The sequence below is a fragment of the Hyposmocoma kahamanoa genome, unplaced genomic scaffold, assembly GCF_003589595.1.
Source record: "Hyposmocoma kahamanoa isolate Upper Pololo Valley unplaced genomic scaffold, ASM358959v1 81, whole genome shotgun sequence".
Lineage (NCBI taxonomy): Eukaryota > Metazoa > Arthropoda > Insecta > Lepidoptera > Cosmopterigidae > Hyposmocoma > Hyposmocoma kahamanoa.
Genome location: NW_020654080.1, coordinates 8,228,754 through 8,249,541, shown reverse-complemented (window position 1 = coordinate 8,249,541; position 20,788 = coordinate 8,228,754). Strand labels below are relative to the sequence as shown.

Below are 20,788 nucleotides of genomic sequence, written 5' to 3'. Positions count from 1 at the left end.
ATATCGGCTTTGGACGAAATCCCTTTTTTGCTCTTCAAGCGCATTATCCAGCGTATGAAGCTCATAATATAATTTGTAGACCCGTTTTTAGATACATATAAACTAAAGGTATAATCATAGACTCATAGACTGTCCTATAATTATTTTTAGTAATTCTGTTCAGGCATAAGAACTCTATAGTTCACATCGATGGCGGTTACGAGGTTTAGGAATTTGGCCGACGAGTCTATTTGAGAATCTTCTCCTTTTTTCAAGTTGGTTAAAAAAGATTGTAGGTCACATAACCTTCACCTTAGAACACAGTTGACACTTTAATCGTATCTTCCATTCCCTTGAAAGTCATATCTAATTTTTACACCCCATTTATCCCCACGGTGTGTTTTCTTAGACAACAAGGCCAAGTTTATACAAGTTTTTATCGTGTACTATAAACCACCCGTATCGTCTGAGGTATTCCAAAGTTTATGAAAGTGCAAACAAGCATCGTTGAGCATACTTTGATAAGAAATGTATGCTATGTCGATGTAAGTAGCTGTTGTTATTGAAATAGTACAAAGAACAGGCGATTTTTATAAAGCTTATTATAGGGCGATAGATTGGTACATTTGTTTTAAAAAAAACTGTTTCGTCTGTTTAAACCGCTTCTCTCTTTAATCTCCCTTCGTAACTGCCTGGTATTGCCATTTTAGTGTTATCGATTCTTCTACTTTAAATAAATAAATAAATAAATAAATAAATAACGCACACACTCAACATAGCCCCGCACTAGGGAAACCCTGTGTCGCGGATGCCATGGACACACACATAGACACACACAAATTACACCCAAACTCACGAGAGAAATAATTGTAGGTCATACAAATATTTCTCCCGGCCCGGGAATCGAACCTGGGACCTCTGCATGGCAGTCCGGCATGGTAACCGTTCGGCCACGGAGGCAGTGTACATAAATGTACTATAGCCATCACAAAGGACAGAACACTGCCACCGCGCCCGTCGTCACTCGATAAGAACAGCAATGTTTACGTTGGATATTTTAACTGAACACTATTTCCGTAGGTACACTATGCTAAGAAATATTATTGAAACCAAAATTGTGACAAAGAATACTTCCCATTCACTGAAATTGAAAAAGAAATTATGTAATACCGAAATCACTTTGATCAACAAATATTAAATTTAGCCAATAACGAACGTTTTAATAAACATACCATTGATGTAATAAAGCTACATATGATCGTACGTCAAAGATAAAACAAATTATATATTATATGAAATTATAGAACTGTCCTATTTTAAGCTTAAAAACGATATTGATGATAATTTTTTGCTGATGTGACCTTATCACGTCCATATTTTTAAACTACCAATTTCTGAATCAACAAATCAAAAATCAATCAATTAAATACGCAAACATACATAAAACATGTCTTTTTGTGTTACGCCATTTAATTTATTATCTTACGAGAAAGTAAATTCTTTCACAACTCATGCATAATGACAAATGTGTGTATACATTTATCTCTTTCCTTCTTGCGGTGGCCAATGGTAAAATGGTACCGATAATAAGCTATAATCTCGCAATACTGTCATCATACCTTGTCACCACATTGCGCAGTTTTGCACAACTCTTAAACTTATGCTCTAAACGATAACTTATGTTGTTAACTGATCAAGCAATCATGTAGCATGTTTTTACGGCGTAACAGTTATGCATTTGATTCTCGAGAATAAGGATTTAAATTTGTTTAAGCCTAGGTATATGGTTTAACTATTCGTTTTATTTTATATATCAAAGCCACTTTAACCTATATTATTAATTTTTAAGTGTGATTTCTATACTCGTTGTCTGTAGTATATTTTCAATTTTTTAACCAACTTCAAAAAAAGGAGGAGGTTCTCGACTGAATGTTTTTTTTAATGTACATTACACGATAGCCCCGGCTATTGTGAACCGATTTTGATGATTCTTTTTGTTGGAAAGATGGTACCTCAGAAGTGGTCCCATTTAAATTTGAAGAAAATATTCCACTTCTTAGGATGGCAAACTAGGGGATAAATGACTTTTGAGTCCGGTTTTTTAGTACTCTGTACTGAGATTATTCTGTATCCTACAAATATTGTAATGACTGTTTGTACCAAAAGAACCTTAAAATTGTTAGATTTGGTATTTTCTTTCATATATTTAGTATAAACAATAAATTGTGTAACAAATAAAAAAGTAAACAAAATAATTTATCTCTAGACTTGATAATATCTTTTATCTCGTCACGAAATCTTCTATCTTCTAAGGGAAAATTATTATTTAACGTTCTTCATTCAGTGGAACGTTACTACCAGTAAACGCAGCACAAGAAGTTAATAGACGTGCCTAATTAATAATAATAATGTGCCAGATAACCACACAAATTACCTGGTCACAAACTGCAGAATTCCCTGTATTATAAGCAATAACATCCAGACTAGAACAAATTTAGAGAAGTGTATTTCTCAAATTAGTTCTACCGGGAATCGAATCCGGGACCTCCACATTCAGCGTCTACAATGCAAACCGTAAGGACACCGAGGTCGTCAATTATTACATTCACGCGTTGCCTTTAGTTGGTGCTGTTATTGCCCAAGGGAAACGTAGAATAGATTTTTTCACATAACAACTTAAAATTTAGTTCTTGCCAAGCTAAAGTCAGTTTTCTACAATCACTTATTGCATAATATACGCGTAGATTGAATAGATATTCTTAAGTGTCAAAACATTAATTGCTAAATGGGGTGCGACTCTATAGCCGCAACTCAATGGGAAGGTATAGTACGATTCAACACAACGCAATACAATAGAAATACCATTTACTGCACACAAGAAATTCGCATTGGACATACAAAACACATGCATACATATTCGTTTAATACAGACATAAAAGGCAGGTTACAAAAACCTCCCTAATGACCTGCACACAACATGCAACTCAGGGTGGCAGTACAAGCTCAAAAAACTAATGTACTTAAAACACTCTGATTTGTAAAAAAAAATTAGGCCCAAGATATCACATTGATATTAACTATCATCATATTTCTACTCGTTCTGATCATAAATCTAAATAACATGTAATTGATACGGCAAATAAACATCGCAGTTATACATTTCTCTCGAAAAGACTTCAACGCGCGCCTATGAAAATTAGCCACAGCGTTTAAGTATACACGCGCGACACACATTACATTACATTATTTTGTTGCGCTAGTGGCTTAGATTATGCCCTGAATATTGGATGCAGGTGAGACCCCGTACTCAACAACTTTCCCTGTATGGTTTGACGATTATTTTATATAAAAGTTTCAGATTAAATGAAACTTTCTTTTGGGACCTAACGTTTCGGGCCCTTAAAAGTCCCATGGTCACGGCTGACTGAAATGATTAAGAGTCTATACAAACTCAAATGACTGGTTGATTCTGTAACAGTCAAAGTGTTCAATCAATCACTTTCGAAAAAATATAAAGTAATGTGAATACACGATTCCAATAAATTTTCACGATAGAAAAAAACAAACTACTGCGAAATTTTACAAGAAATCCGCTGTATTCAATAGATAGTTTACATATACCAATGATTTATTTTATATCAACTGAACTAAATAGAACATGTATAGTATACGATATACATTTTTCAAATAGCTATAATTTGTTGACTGTCAACCGTGACCATGGGACCTGTAAAGGGCCCGAAACGTCGGTTTGTTTGAAAAAACAAATATACGCGATTTAAATCCGGAAAAATAGTTTCATTTCCCATGTGTAACAATCGCGAAAACCTAAAAACTCGATAGCTATAATTTTGTTTGTAAAAAAATTAATTATGAAATATAACTACGGGAAAAAATTCAATTCGAGCTGAGGTAATATCGACTGGAGTCATCAATCAGTTATGTCTAATATTAATGCAAACCTATTTTCATTAAATTACAAAAGTTATTAATTAAACGCTAAAACCTAAGGCTCAATTTATATTGCGGCGGAACGGAATGAAAGCGGAATCCTTGCGCATACACGGAGGTTTTGCCTTGTATCTAGTTTATATGTTACACAATTGACCATAAAGTTCATTATGCTATTTGCAATATAGTTACAAGTCGCTTCCATTCCGTTCCGCCTCAATATTAATTGAGCCAAAGAATTAGAGGGAACGGCGCCGAACGCCGATTTAATACAAAAATCTCCAACAGACACAGAAGAATTGCGTCGACCTACTAAACTCGACCTTTAGACCGTGGTGTCAGGACACAGGTTTGGTCCTGTAGGGTCAAATAAATTTTTCTTTGTGTTCTATTTTCGTTTTTAATGATGATTATAACTCGAGAGAAATTTCAAAATTAAAATGCTTTTCATATGAGTACTGTCATGACTACAAGCTTCCTACGAAAATGAACAAGTAATCCAAATAGCTGACAAAATTATTGATATACAACGTTTACGTACAAATGCAAGTAAGTCATATTATTATGATATGATAATGTTATGATCTATTGTTGCATATTTCGGTCGTTACGCTTTAAGTAACCGACGTTTCGACATCTCAGTTAGAGAAATATTGTTTTATGTAACATTGTCTGCAAATTGTTCGAAGTTTATTTTTTATTTTGTATTGTCACTTTAGGTGACAATCACTATAATAATGTTATTTTATTATTTTTTGTTAACTTCAAACTATACCTATGTAATTTCATTTGTTCTCAACACATGTGTCAGAATACTTATGAAAACAATTATGTGTATTAAACAGTAAAAATATTATTTTAGTAGTACTAGTTTTGTTATAATTATGAATACAAATATGAAACACAGATAAATTTAATTGCGAATTTAATATTTTTTAGTACAAAGATCTATAACAAAAACACAGGAGAATTTCGACGACTCGGTAACTGGACCCATGGCTCAGATGGTTAGAGCAATGCTACGGTGCAGCATGGACGTGGACTCAAGTCCCACTGGGTCAACGAAAAACTTTTCTGTGTTCTATCTTTGTATTCAAATAAAACTTTTCATAGGCAGTTTTGACGTTTTTTTTATGGTACCAAGCCAAGAGACGAACTAATCGTAAAATGGCGGATTTCTTTAGTGTTGTACCATAATCTATCGATAAGTCTTATCGATATCGACTTCAAGCTTGAATGTTGAAACTGTTTTTTTTATGTCCTTAATCTAAGTAAGCCTGTCCTCTGCCCGTCACCCTGACAAATAAATTGACAACTCCCATGTGCCATTGCGCCAGTAATGCTTACGTTACAATGTCTCGAGTAACAACCCAAATATCCAGAATGTATAGATATTACAATGACATCTGTTCTGATCATGATCTGTGTAATGGTAGTTGTAACTGTTTTAGAAGACATTCGAATCCACCACCTTAATTTCGTTACGTAAGCTTTGTTTTTATATCTTTTATTCTCTTTTTTTTATTTGTTACGCATATTTACATAATTTCTTCTAGGTATTAAATGTCCACTGTTTTTACTAAAGTGTTGTGTATAGCTGTAGTTGGATTGCAGGTTTATATTTATTCATGTAGAATAGTTTTTGTTGATATATATTCTGATCTGTAATCTGTTGCTGCTCACATTACTGCTTGGCAGCAGAAATTGGTAGCGTGGCAGTATTTCCCTGGACGAACTCTTCACAAGGTGTTTCTTATGTTCTTTGAAAGTTGAAAATTGTTTCTTTTAGTTCAGATAGGTGATAAAATACAAAGATCGAACACAAACAAAAATCCCTTCGATCTGACAGGACTCGAACCACAAGGTACTCTACTGCTAGTAAAATTCGATGTAAACGTTGTAACATAAGAAAGTGTACAAACTCGAAAACGAGCACGAATTACTAGTTCTATACGTACATACTGTCGCCGTCAATTGGAAGAAAACAATGTTTAAAGAAATTAAATGGAAAATAAAATACTTTTCTCTTGCTGTAACTATCATCATATTTTATCCTTCTAGGAAAACATAAAAATAGTGACAGAACGGCGTTTCTTTACCGATCACAGCAGTGTATATTACTGATTTTTTTTTAATATCACATGCGCCCTTTCAACTAACAGCGGCAGCATTAGCGTCCCCAATTTCGACGTACGAGACGTGTTGTTCAACTGTCATACAATTTTTACTTTAGCGTGTATAATCAGGTGTTTATATACGTATCTCTTGTTAGTGCAGCCTTTTTGTATACAAACTCGTATTGTATTGATCAGCGGCCCTCATTTCGAAGGTAAATTTATTCTAACCAGAAGCCGTGGTACACGAGTCAGATGAGTCAGAGACCTTTCTGATCCTTTTCACCTACCCATTGTTTATTCTGAACGCAATCCTTAACGCGCTCGGTTTTCGGTTTCCCCTGTGTTTTCTTTACGCACTTGGAATAAGGGATAAAATATAGTTAGAACTTTAAATGGTAAATAAAGAAAAAAGATGTAATATTCAATAAAATGTGAGCTTTAATTCAAGTGTAGTAAGAGAGCGTTGTGATATGAAAGATGATGTAGTGACCAGGATTGAAAAGGGGATGCTTCGATGCTTTGGTCGTATAGAAATAATGAAAGTTGATAGATTAATGGCACAAATTTATAGAGTGGATAGAGGCGTAGGAAGAGGTAAACCTCAGCGTACATATTATCTCGATCAGAATTGGGATGTCTTTAAAAAAGGCTTGGCTAAAGAAGAAGAAAGAAGAAGAAACGGGTATTTTTGAAGAGATTGTTGGTAATGGAGGAGACGAAAGATATTGCCCAGAGCTTGACAAGTCGAGGTCCATGGTCTCTGCCTACCCCGGTGGAAGACAGGCGTGATGATTCACATACATATATATCAATGTATGTATGTTTTATTCAAGTACATTAAAAAAATAATTATTTTTTTAATGTATAGTTTTTAGTTAACCGCCACTCGTGATCCGTGAAAACAGGTTTTTAATTTTCACAAATTCTGTATCGTCGTGTATATTAAGCAGTCAATTAATAGAATAAAGAATGTCATAAATTATGTTTTTCATATCTGCAGTTTCACCGCTTCGTTACTTTGTTAATATCTGTCTAAGGTAATGTCAAATTTAAATACGAAACCCAAATAAACACTTGTTGTTGAGACCATTGAGACACTTGACACCGCTCATTGAAACAATAAGTTTTCGTCGACCGCACGCATTTTTAATTTTTAGGACGCAAATACAATTAGAAAATTTATATATAAATATATTAGATCTTAATTAAGGCTTAATATTCAAGACCATGAAGTTTATAGTAATGATTAGTCAGCTCTCAATCACCGGCCCCTTAAGAGGCTTTCCCCGGGCAAGTTATACAATAACTATAACTGTAAACATCCGCTCAACTTACCTGAGCTTGGGCAAGTCCGTTAAAAATCCGGTACACTGCTTTAAAACACTAACACTTATTCGATTTTAGCGATTCGATCGACTGTCGGACCCCGCACCGTTATTCACGTCATATGTATGTCAAATAACGAGAAAAATTCTTACAATCTCCGCACTGGAAATATCTCGTGGTAACACTGCACTATTTTGTTTATTTGTCACTTGTCACATGATCACTTGTTTTTTTTATAATTTGTAATTGCAGGCGGGAGCCAATGCACTTAGCGCGTGAGGTGCGCGCGCGGCGAGTTGCTATCGAGTCGAGTGTGTGGTAGGAGTTGGCGCAAGCGTCGTGCGTCCGCCTCTCTCTCTTGCAAGCGACTGGCAGCCTGCCTTCACCTTCGCCGCGCCGCCAGCCCGTTTCGCAACCACAGCGATTCCCTTGCAGAATATCTTGTTGCATGGCAACTGTTTAAAAATGTTTACTGAAACTGCTGTTAACAGTTAACTAACAAAGTTTCAGGTCTATTTTAGAAAGTTTGAAACTTCCACTCTTTGAAACCTTTGTAAACTTTTGAGATCAATTTTTAATAAGTCTCAACCGAGAAACTTTAATATGATAAATAATGAAAAATCAGTATTTTACCACAAGCAGAATTTTCGGATCTAATTCGAGTATATTTGTTTTTTAAAACAAATTAACGTTTCGGGCCCTTTACATGTCCCATAGTCACGGCGGCAGACTGAGATGGTAAAGTCATCAATCAGTTATACCTAATATTAATGTAAACCACTTTGTATTCACTATATATATGTATTTCACTATAGTTACAAAAGTCATTAATTAAATATCTTATTTTAATTTTTTTAAAGATACCAATTTAGGCTACATGTATTGAAAATTATTTTATTTTAACAATACAATTTTTTTATTACATTTAATTTTCTTATAATTATTAATACAAAGATCGAACACTCAGAAAAAATTCCTTCGATCCGGTCGGATTCGGATTTTAATTTTCTTCTTAAGTAATAATTGTAATAAGGATCAATTAAAACAAGTAGTGCAGTCTTAGATATGTCTACTTAGGATTTTTCATCAGCAGAAATACTGGATCCCAAACTGGTGGTACGATAAATTCATATTCATAAAGAACTTATTGTATAATGCACGACGCTACTAACCAATAATTATTATAAACGAACATAAACTCTACCAAACTTTCTGAGAAACAGAGAAACTTGAGACTTTAATTTGAAGCCCCTCCGCACTATCCCACTCTACGTGTACTTGTAAGTAAGAAACGTGACGAAACATAAGTAGAGGCAATCTCTACATTTTTCCCTAGCACGTATACGATACCTATCTATGAGAAGCATGTTACAAGTAGATAGTGTCTACATCGATGGTGGACTATTCACACGTAGGCGATAGAAACAAAACGTCATTGATAAAGTAGGTGAAATTATAAAATGTCATAACATGATAGACCTTGAGTTAAAAACGCCACCTCTAACGGCATTGTTTTGGCTCGACACGGCAGAATCATTTGTGAGAAAAACAAATTAATTTAATTAAATATTTTTCTTACTGTTACATCGTTGATATTTTTTGTACAAAGTTTCAGAGGAATCAACAGCACTCACTTAAGAACGGCAATGTTATGATATTTCCCAAAAAAATCAAACATGACACAAGTCTTCACGAAAAATACATTTACAGTTAATTTCTTTAAATAAATTCTAAGGTTAACTGCGCATTATGTGCAGTTATTATTAGAGTTCTGTTGCACGAAAGAAATAAAAAACTCAAGTCTTGCGTCAACCACTACATACACGAAGGTTAATTTTTTTTTTCTCATCTTCAATGCTCAGTAATTCTCATTTGCAATTCTTAAAGTGTTGCAATTCATGTCAAATGTTTTTTTAACTTGTTACATTTGAACTTGAAAGACAATAATCTTGTATGTGTAGACTAGAAGACATATTTTCTCGCATTCTTACCCTTAAGAGTCTACATATACTATCACAAATGGTTTTGGTTGATTCCGTATAACACAGACAGTTTGAATCAATCATTTTGAAAAATATACATAGTAAAATTGAGTATATATGTAATTATAATAAATAAAAATCTTTTATTTCGGACCACAGTAATCCATATAAATTAGTAGGTTAGTAACATAACAACTTATAACTATGTTAGTTATTAGGGTTAGTACAATTACATAACTAAAATTAATAAAATTAAAAATAAAAATAAAATGAGACGGATCCGGCTGTCCAAGCGGCTCACCGATTCGCACGCAGTACATGCAATTCGGTGAACCTCTGGAAAACTGCTGCATCCATCCTGTTTGCAATTAACTTTAGGATCTTGTTATTGCTTCCCCTCACCCTTTGTACCACCGCTGCAGACATTTTGCGCATGATGGCATAAAAATCCTTAACAGCAGCATCCGCAAACATGCCAGATGCGCTGCAGAAACGTGGAAGCCTCAACAAGACCCTAAAGGTATTATTATATTGGATTCGCAAGGCACTGTACGATCTCTGTGTGAAATTAGACCACAGAGCACACGTGTAGAAACTTTGGCAGTATGCTCTGAAGAGCGTAAGTTTCACTCCAATTGTACATCGCGTGAATCTGTGAGCCAACATATTACCTCGAACCGACAGTGCCCTGCGCTCCCTCTCCATATCCTCATCATCTTTTCTACTCTCCGCCACAATATGGCCTAGATACTTAAACTGTGCAACACGCCTCAATGGTATTCCATTCAACAAGATTGGAGGTACATAGGCCGGCTCTTTAATCTTGCCTTTGAATAACAAAAACTCACTCTTCTTCTCGTTGTACCTTAAGCCGTGCCGCACAGCATAAGCCTCACAATGGCTCAAAAGTTTTCTTAAACCTCCAATCGAAGGGCTGAGCAGCACCATGTCATCCGCATAGCTAATGTTGTTAATACTTACATTATCTATGCGACATCCAACATTCATGCTGCTCAGCTCTTCAATGAGGTTATTGACATAAAGATTAAACAGTCTCGGCGAAGTTAATCCTCCCTGCGTTACACCACTATTCAGAACACATTCATCAGATTGTGCATTTCCCCACTTTACCACATTCTTTTGATTACTATACCAATGCGAAAAGACACCAACTACTTCAGGTGATATGCCTGCATCCTTCAGTTTTGTCCAGAGGATGTCATATGACACTAGGTCGAAAGCTTTGGACAAGTCCAAAAAGCAGGCATAAATGGGTGTCTTCCTATTGATATAGTAATCAACAGCATATTTAAGTGACAAAATGGCACACTCAATTAGTGTGCGGTGTGAAAACACGATTCCTAAATATTTTCACGATAGAAAAAAAACACAAACTTACCTCGAAATTTTACAAGAAAACCTCTGTATTAAATAAGTATTTTACACATACCAATGATTTTTTTTATATGAACTGAACTAAATAGAACACGTGTACTATATAACCTGTATATGTATACGATGTACGTTTTTCAAATGGTTTTAATTTTGTTTGTAATAAAATAAATTCTCAAATAAAGATTTGAAAGACAATGGTTTTTTTTGTCAATTTCATGATTTAAAAAATATGTAATTAAATAAATAATTTAGTAAATGTATACATATACTTTATTTTCATTTAACTTTAATAGGGTAGTCAAATATTTCAATAAAATCCCTAGTCACTTTGGATGTGTGTCCAAATCAGAATAAACTTCTCCCTATTATTGCCCTAATAAAATACTAAAACGAACAAAAGTCCAGTACATAGGATATTAGACAACGAAGCTAAAAGAGAGCTGAACAGAATATATAGTAAATCATAGTGTAAAGTGACAACCAAATGGTGGCCGCGATGTACTTATAGAAACGCGAGACGTCCTGCAGAGAGATGAATATGACACTCTCAAAATCGTGTTTCATGGATGAGCAAAACTAGGGCCAGATCATGTTGGATAGCAAAAACTACGGGAGGCCTATGTCGAGTAGTGAGTGAAGCCAGACTGTGGATAATAATGATGAGTAAGAAATGCAACAATGAGTAGTAAACGATGTCGTGTAACATTGTTGCCAAAACTACACACATATACAACACATACACCTATAAACACGCGCGTATGTTTGTGAAACAAGCACACACAAACAATGCACATACAAACTTATTACATTAATCCGTAACCATATTTATTTATAATAAATAAACTTTCAGAGGCTTGTGATACAGGCTTTAGAGGAGTCTCTCACAAACATTAATATTTAAGATCTGTTCCATTCGTTTTTAATAAATGAATAGTGGGACAAAATAAACAAAAATCATCCCTAGCGACGCGTTAAATGTTTCATGATTTGTCACACGAAATGGTAATTTATGCAACGATCTTACAATTAATTAATACGACATATCGACACTGTGCACTCACAGTCGATGTACTTTTCACTTTCCAATCTTCTCTATTTCCAAAAATATTCATACCGCCGATGTAGTCGCCGGATGCAACAAATTGCACTAGAATTATAACCGAGATGAGATTCAAATAGCTCTTTACGTAACATCGTGTTGCGTGTTTATATAAAACTTTTACATAGGCTTATTTACATGCGGAAATTGCACTTGTGATGATGTCCGAAGAAACTATTTCTTCTCTCGTATATATCTAAGGAAGTAGGTTTTTCAGGTAATTACAAAGTGTTCCTACAAGTAAGGATCACATTAGTGTAAACTATCCTTCCTATTTACCAGTAACTAACATAAAAGTGAACACTAGTTTCTCTCGTAAAGACAAAATAACATATTTTAGTGTGTGTGCCTACAATCGATGCTCTAAGATACCTGACTCCTTTTGGTTCTAGAGCAAGTGTAAAGGGTCTCCAGCTTTTATATTTATGTAATGTAATTAAAATCAAGTTATGTATTTCTGCCGCCAAGCAGTAATGTCAGCATTACTGTTTTCCGGTTTTGAAGGGTGAGGGTGCTGGTGACATTACAGGCACATGGGACTTGTCAACTTATGTCGCACGGTGACGGGTGCAGTGGCAGTGCGCCTCAGATCTTTGCGATTGAAAGAGTTGAGTGGCACTGCAACTGTTTAAGACAGGCGTGTAACTTATCATCAGGCGCACGACTTGTTCGTCCCGTCACTTGATATTATAAAAAAAAGGAAAAATAAAATCTTAAAACGTCATTCCTTAAGGATGCAATAAAGAAATCATACCAAAATGAATTTTACGGTTCACAGATTAAATTGTTTAACACTTTTCTTCACACTGATCTACTCAGGACCAAATATATAGTTAGAGGGTCAGGTATCTTATCATCATCAGGCATCTACTGTACGTAAAAGCGATAGAAAGAAAATATAGCTACCAAAAAATTTAAAAAGTTTTAAAATAGGTGTACAAACTATCTATTTTTTATTTAACAATTACTTTCCTAATGATTAAACATGGAAAGTCAGTAAAAATAATTATTCAGTCGTCCGATTTACAATAATAAAATCAAACAATAAAATCACACAAAAGTTTTATTATGTTTACTCTGTCAATACAATACAATCTTACTTTTATTCTCATTTCATTGCATATAAATGTCCTTGTGTCTACATAGATGCTAATGCTAAAAATTAAATTTATGTAGTCATAGAAACCCAAACTAAATTATAACATAATTACCCACCAAAACCGAGTGTAATGGGGCCCTAATATAGAATGAGTCACGCGATCGGTGAACATATTATCTACGTTAAAACGGACTATTCTAAAGAGAAATTTAATATTGATGCAAACTTTTTGCAGGAATTTATGAATCTTTTTAGGTAACTAATAAAAGTTACAACACTCACTTTCTCTGTGTAGACTTTTTAGCGGTCGCGGAGCGTCAAGCGTCAAGGATACGGCTAGCACAGGGCCGTGGTGGTGGATGGCACAAACTTCAGGAGGCCTATACCCAGCAGTGGGAGAAAACAGGCTTTGGCTGATGATGATGAACTAGAGGTTTAACGATGTTGCAATCACTACCTATTTACTGTAAAAAAAATTGTTATAAGTTTTAATTGTGTCTCATGTTTGTTAACCCAAATAAAAAAAAATCGTGTTCATTGTTAATTCATTATATGTCACATGGGTCTCTAAGGAGACCCGACAGTCAGTCCGCCCTCTTAGAGTAATAACTTTAAAATCTGTTTACTTAATCAACCTGCATATTGTTTTAAGCACATACCACATGTTTTAAGCTTCTATCTTTTAAATCAACATTATCTTTCGAGAGTTCTAAACTTGTATTACATTTAAACGAAGTCATTCTCCTGACCTACTAGCAGAGTGAGTTTTTAAGTCTAATTGGGCAAAGCAAATAAAAAAGAGCGTAATCGTATTATGGAGTAACGAGCGTGCTCTGACCGTGGATTCATGACTCGTTACTTTGCATTGCAAATCGTTAGAACACACTTAAGTAAATAATACTGAACGCTAAGTTTAGAAAAGAATAGTCGAATGTTTATTGAAACGTTGAAGTTTTTAGAGGCTGTGTGGCTGGTATTCCAGCCTACAATAGACATCAAATCTGTTAATAAATCCCTATTTATGATGCAAAAAAAGTAATAATTATAACTTTGTTATCAAATAAAAACTGGCCTCAAAAGTTTGCTTATCGACTTTGTTATTGGAATTACTCTTAATTGCCAAGTTTTGTTGAAATTCGTTAGCGGAAAGTGCGCGAAACCGGATTCATCCCCTAGTTTGCATTCTTAGAGGTGGAATACTTTCTTCAAATTTAAATGGCACCAATACGGGGTTACCCCCTTTTACAACAAAAGAGAAACATCAAAATCGGTTTACAGATGCCAGGGTAATCACGGAACATACACACAAAAAGAAATATAGTCGATATAGATTTTAAGGCTTTCGTGGTTATTCACTAAATGATTATCACTGTTTCTACATACCAATTACTCGTAAAGACAACCCATTTCGGTTTGTATACAATATCAGTAGTGTTACATTAAATGAGATCGACAGTATTAGAGATTTGGGCGTGACAATTGATAGAAAACTCACATTTTTGCCTCCATGGAACAAATTATAAAAAAAGCATCTAGGATGCTGGGATTTATAATACGAATTGGCAAAGTCTTTAGAAGGCCATCTACTAGAATTTTATTATACAATAGTTTTGTAAGGACTATTTTAGAGTATGGGAGTATTGCTTGGAGGCCACATTATGCGGTTCACTCTCTTAGGTTAGAACGAATTCAGAAAAGGTTCTTATGGCATCTTAGTTATTTACGAGGTTTGGGTAAAAAGAGTGTCTCGTACGACACCCGTCTCAAGTTCTTCAAAATATCTCCTTTATCTTTGCGACGTGAAATACTTGATCTAGTATTCTTATATAAGCTAATTAACAATAAAATTAATAGTCCGCAACTTCTCTCTAAAATAGAGTTTAAAATACCCTCTCGTCTACCAAGGTATCACGTAAATCTTTTTCACCCCCCATTGCGCAAAAGTATCCTCGGTTCAAATTCTCCGTTTGCTCGATTTGCCAGCCTCGTCAATGCTCTACATCTTGAAATGGATATCTTCGCAGTCTCATTGCCTCGCTTCAGGAAGTCAATATTGCGGTTTTTGGCATATAAGTGAATATTATTTGTAAAGTATATTATATTATATTTATTTTATAATTTAATTTGTTATTTTATAATTTAATTTATTAATACAGTAAACATATGTAATATAAGTACTCTAAAAAAATAGAACAGTAAATTAGTAATAATTGTCTTAACTTTCATACTCTCATCATGGCATGTTCACCTGTAATTGGTTAAGCATTTTAACTGTAACACCCTATCGAATGTGTGTAAAATATTGTTGTAACCGAATGTATTAAGCGTTGGTGAATTTAATTAAATAAATAAATAAATAAATCACTAATTTCAGGTTTCTAATCACGGTATGACTTCTTTTTATTTTCCCGATATTTCGGAAAGGTTGCACGCTCCATGGTCACGGGTTGACTGGACGGCGGCAGATGACAGCTTTAAGAGCAGGCATATCTGTCTACCCTCTTGCACTATCGACGACTACTACCTTCATCGCGATTTGTTGTGGCGTTACCATTGTCACTCATTTCACACAAACCACACTCACTGTATCCATACGCGAAACTGAACTTGAGGTTGTTTTTATTACTGTACGCACTAAGAATCCGGTCCGAGCGTGCAACCGTTCCGAAGTATCGGGAAAATAAAAAGAAGTCATACCGTGGTAAGGAACCTGAAATTAGTGATAATCAAATATATTCCAATTGAGATCTACTTATTTTTTGAAGTCGGTTAAAACTGGAATGCGAGTACGTCCTGCAACTACATAATAAATCTTTTATTTCGTACTATTACTATTTAAAGCGTCCTAACTTTTTTTATGATATCAAGTGACGGGGCAAACAAGTCGTGCACCTGGTGGTAAGCGACAGGCCTGTCCGTACATACATTTTAGGGGCACTCCAACAGCGCCCGTCATCCTGAGACATAAGTTGATAATCCCATGTGCCAGTAATTTTACAGCACCCTTACCCTTCAAAACCGGAACACAGAATGCTCACATCCACAGAAATAGGTAAGGTGGCAGTACTTGCCTGGACGAACTCTATTGCAACTAAAAAAAAGTATAATTGTGGAGATGTGGCGTTACACCAATGTATACCACAAGATGCGGTTTTTGGGTCTACAGCATCTATCCAAGCATGGGTTTATAAAAAATAATGCTAATACATAGAAAAAAACCCAATTGGACAATAACATAGAGCATTCACCTTAAAAAGAATAGCTGTAACAGCAAACGCTGTTCGTTTGATAGCAATCGGTTTCGTAAAAGGATTTGAATCGCAAACCCATTCGTATTAAAGCAACAATAATCTGAGTAATTGAGATTTAGTACGCTCTGTGAACGCTGATGCTATAAATTAAGTAATTGGAATACTTTTATTGCACTATGTTGACTGTTTTGATAACTGTTAAAAAATCAATTTTGGGGAAAAAATAATTGCGCTACTTTGTGAGGAGGCCATCCACCGGTTTTCAAAGGCGAATTGAGGTCATGCTGGGCCCATAACCTTTTGGAAACTTGAACTTGGCCTCTTAGAATATTTATATACTTAGAATATTCTCTACCTGTAAATAAAATCTTTTAATCTTTCTCTATCATCAAATTATGTATTCCTATAAACATAATTGTTGATGACGTTTACAAGACATTTCCGAATTGCATTAATGGGTAGGCCAAAAACTCCGTACGATTGTTGCCACTAGCAAAGTTTAAAAAAGGAACTTTTTTCTTTGAAAATGTTTCATTGTCTATGGTCATTATAAAAATAATATTTTACGTTCATTTTGGTACATATGGGAAAGTTTTAGGTTTATAAATCATGAAAAACTTCCAAATTTGTGTCGTATTTCATGATGATAGGCAATGCTGTTTGCATTTCATCATTTAAAAATAAAACACGCGAATGCTTTTTTTATGATCGTGCACGGGCGTTAAGCGACACGCCTGTCCACGCCAGCTGCAGTACCACTCAGAGCTTTAAATCCCTTACATCTGAGGGATACTGCCACTGCGCCTGTCACCCTGAGACACAAGTTGAGAAGTCCCTTGTGCCTGTAATTTCACCAGCACCCGTATCCTTCAAAACCGAAACATAGCTAATGCTCACATTACTGCTTGGCGGCAAAAATAGGTAAGGTGGCAGTACTTCCTTGGACGAACTCTTGACTCATAAATGTGGAAATACAGTCAGAAATCTATTTGAATGCAGCGAGTGTTAGCACGTTCTTTTTTTTAATTTAAACTTTATTGCACACAAAACAGCACAAATGGCGGACTGAATGTCATTAGGCATTCTCTACCAGTGAACCAAAGTGCTGGGTTCAGAATAATATATCAAATGAGACGCAGATGGAGACTTCAACATGAAATTACGGCCTCCGTGGTCGAGTGGCTTGCACACCGGTTTTCATGGTTTCGCCATCTCTGAGGTCTCGGGTTCGATCCCCGACCGGGTCAGCGTAGAATCTAACTATATTATCTTGGGTCTGGGTGTTGTGGTACCATAATTGTTTCTGATTTCCATAACACAAGTGTTTTAGCTACTTACTTTGGGATCAGAACATTGCATGTGATGTTGTCTAATATTAAAAAAAAAATGAGTAATAGCATAAAAGCAAACTTCCTTATAATTAGAATTTTAGCGAATTGCATAAGTAAATCCCAAAAAAAGAGTGAAACAAAAACCTAACAAGTTTTATTAAAGATCATAAAACTTTTTATGTAATCACGATTCTTATGTTAATGCATGTTATTATTAGCGAGTTGCACATGTTCAACGGCTTTTTTGTCGCCTTACGTCTTACCTACATGAAACACCTAAACTTACATATGTTTATTACTTATTAACTGTAACTGTGTGCTGGTAATCAGGCAGACATAGGTCAAAAGGTTACAAGAAAAATATGTATTTGATATACACACATCAAAAAAAGTTTGCGATCACTTCGAAAAACTGAAATCTTTTTTGTTACTGTAGATTATATTATGTTTTTTTCTTCTTTTTAGATTCTTTATTTAAAAATAAATTAGAACATAAAACAATGACCCCGTTCAATTGTTTTTTCATATAAAAAGGCTTTCAGTCCTAGCTTATGGCTCATTCAGAAATCTGATTTAGTCAATTATAAGCGATTCAAGATATTTTTCGCGGAAAGTTGTGATTGAAAAAATGCCAAGAGGATTATCAGAGGTTTTACGAGCTAGAATAGTAACTTTGAGGGAAGAAGGATACACCACGAGAGTAATAGCACGCAGACTTGCTATATCCCAATCCTGTGTCGTGGCTACGTTGCAGAGGTATCACGGAATGGGGAATTTAGCTGACCGACCCCGCAGCGGTCGCCCAACTGTTTTGACAGCTGCCCAAAAGCGCTATATTAGATTGCTGGCAGCCCGTGATCCAACAATCAACGCCACTAAAATAAAAGCAGAAGTCAGGGCCGCCTCTGGGCTTGAAGTTAGCACGCACACCGTTCGCAATTGCTTGCACCAGGCTGGATTACGAGCACGGAGGTCTTGGCGAGCTCCGCTCAATTCCCGGCAACGTCAACAACGAAGATTGCAGTGGGCTAGACTTCGGCAAAATGAAGAAGGTGAGGACGAAAACATTTGGCAAAACTGTCTCTTCGTTGACGAATCCCGAATCAGCACTCATCCAGATAACCGACGTGTCCGTGTCTGGAGAAGACCAGGCGACCGTGAAAGATAAAGAACTGCCACTGGAACAGTTCAGCAAGGCGGAAAATCGGTGTCCTTTTGGGGTGGCATTATGATTGGAGCTAGAACGCCTTTGATCCCGTATCGGGGCTTCATGACAGCAGACATGTACAAAGCAGTTGCTATTGATGATATCGTCAGACCATTCCGAGTAAACCATGGGCACCAATTTGTACTGGTCGATGATAATGCGCCCGCACATCGAGCTCAACGAGTCAATGCTGCTCTTCAAGAATACGATATCACACGATTAGACTGGCCTGCCGGCTCGCCCGACTTAAACCCAATAGAGCACGCGTGGGATGCTCTTAAACAAGCAGTATGGAACCGTGAGCCACGTCGCCAGACAGTTCCAGAGCTCAGGGAAGCCGCTATTGAAGAATGGGATAGGTTACCCCAGGAAATGCTGGATAATTTGATCCTCAGCATGCCCAGGAGGATCTTCGCATGTATTCGAGCCAGGGGAGGAGTTATTTTATATTGAATTCACACCTTTTAATAATAAATTGTTGTTTAAGTTTAATTAAACAGTCTTTTTCTTTCTATGAAATTTCTATCACTATTACATTATGATTAATGGCTCAATTTTTTTAAATAAATAATAAAAAATAGTTTTATATTTTAATTTCAAACAGGGTATTCCTATTTAAAGAAAGCATACAACATAGATTTTATCTTGATAAAGTTAAATTTAAAGAATTATAGGAGCTTATGCTATTGATCGCAAACTTTTTTTGATGTGTGTATATCAAAAATTACAGTACAATTAATAACTTTTTTATAATGCGATGTATTAATAAATTATGTTTTAAGGAAAAAATGTATATAAATATACAAGTAGTTTAATTTGGTAATCGTGCTGCTAATAACTTATTTTGAATGACTTTTTACTGTACCCACGTCGACGAAGGACACAGCACGAGATTTTCTTTTCGAGTGGAGCATTCGTTTCTTGGCAATCTTGCCATTTACTCCAATTATGCAATTTCCAAATGGAATTTCTCGGCCGTTCCCAAGATGCACATAATTTGAAACTAGCATAAAAATACAATTCTACAGGTCGTGATAAAGCCAAAATTTCGAATTTCGACTTGAGATAATTAAGGATACACAATGTTTAGTCTGTGGTAAAATGTTCAATTGTAAAAATTTGTTCACGTGAATGTGCGAACTGTGAAAAAGGAAAAAAAATGAAAAAGACATTTTGAAAAATGCGCGTGCAAATATGCTAATGAAAAGACAAAAAAATTTGCATAAAATTATCAAAACTGTGGATGAAGAAAAAAAATTCCTTGCGCAAAAGCTGTGAAAAAAGAAAAGTAAAAGGACTGCTGCGCTTCGGTACGAAATCGACATTACGCCTAATATACATACAGAAAAAACATAATAATATATACCTTACATATGTACCTAAATAAATTTACCAGCTGTCTTTAAAAACAATTTTCGAATTTGAAGTAGAACAACGACGTTATATGACTTGTTTCCCATTTAAGTTTTACTAACGTAGGTAAGTATTACGTGCTTGTTAAAACTTAAACAAAAAAGTATCCGTTTATTTTAGCATACGTTGAATGTAGGCGCATAAAACATGCATCATTGTCTGTATTTGGGGCGATCGTAACAGTTGATAGGCATGGACAGTCGGCTGATAGGGACTGATCGTCAAACGCATCCGCCACCTGCCTTAACGTCAATGTAAACCACCTTACCTATTTCTGCCGCCAAGCAGTAATGGGAGCATTATGGCGTTTCCGTTTTGAAGAGTAAGAGTGTTGGTGATATTACAGGCACGTGGAAATTTTCAACTTATATCTTCGGGTGACAGATGACAGTGCCCCTGAGATCTTTGTAATCTTAGAATAATAACGCATAGAAACCTAGTCCGCACACGTTAAGTGAGGCAAATTGAAACGCTCCCAAAGGGCCTACACGAGCGGGCGGGTCTTCAGTGCTCAAGGTCAACTTGCACCGCGAACAGCTCAAGAATTTTAGCTACAAATGACGAAATGTGCGGTAAATGAGTTTAAAAATACGTCAGACAAACATAAAATAGATACTAACTTCACATTCCATAAGGAA

The 20,788-nt window shown here is 35.5% G+C and overlaps 2 protein-coding genes across 2 annotated transcripts in view; both read right to left on the bottom strand.

The window, feature by feature from the left end:
• The window catches only part of LOC113234185, a 278,589-nt gene extending 270,914 nt beyond the window's left edge, over positions 1-7,675 (bottom strand). The window contains exon 1 of the mRNA XM_026469470.1: positions 7,383-7,675. The gene's annotated coding sequence lies outside the window, so the exon portion shown is untranslated. The remainder of the gene's footprint in view (positions 1-7,382) is intronic.
• LOC113234038 lies at positions 7,572-14,882 on the bottom strand. The gene is made up of 4 exons (XM_026469261.1): positions 14,838-14,882; positions 13,231-13,375; positions 10,027-10,596; positions 7,572-7,828 (listed from the first exon to the last, which is right to left on the bottom strand). Exons 1-4 carry the CDS (start codon positions 14,880-14,882, stop codon positions 7,572-7,574), a joined length of 1,017 nt encoding a protein of 338 aa, XP_026325046.1.
• Between the last annotated feature and the right edge of the window lie 5,906 nt (positions 14,883-20,788).

Coding starts and splice junctions, on each gene's coding strand:
- LOC113234038 (XM_026469261.1), bottom strand. CDS start 14,882: ATGGGGGGTGAAAAAGATTTACGTGATACCTTGGTAGACGAGAGG. Junction 10,597..13,230: donor AAAAAGTCTACACAGAGAAA/GTGAGTGTTGTA, acceptor ACTTGTCCAAAG/CTTTCGACCTAGTGTCATAT. Junction 7,829..10,026: donor CAGGGCACTGTCGGTTCGAG/GTAATATGTTGG, acceptor ATTTTTAAACAG/TTGCCATGCAACAAGATATT.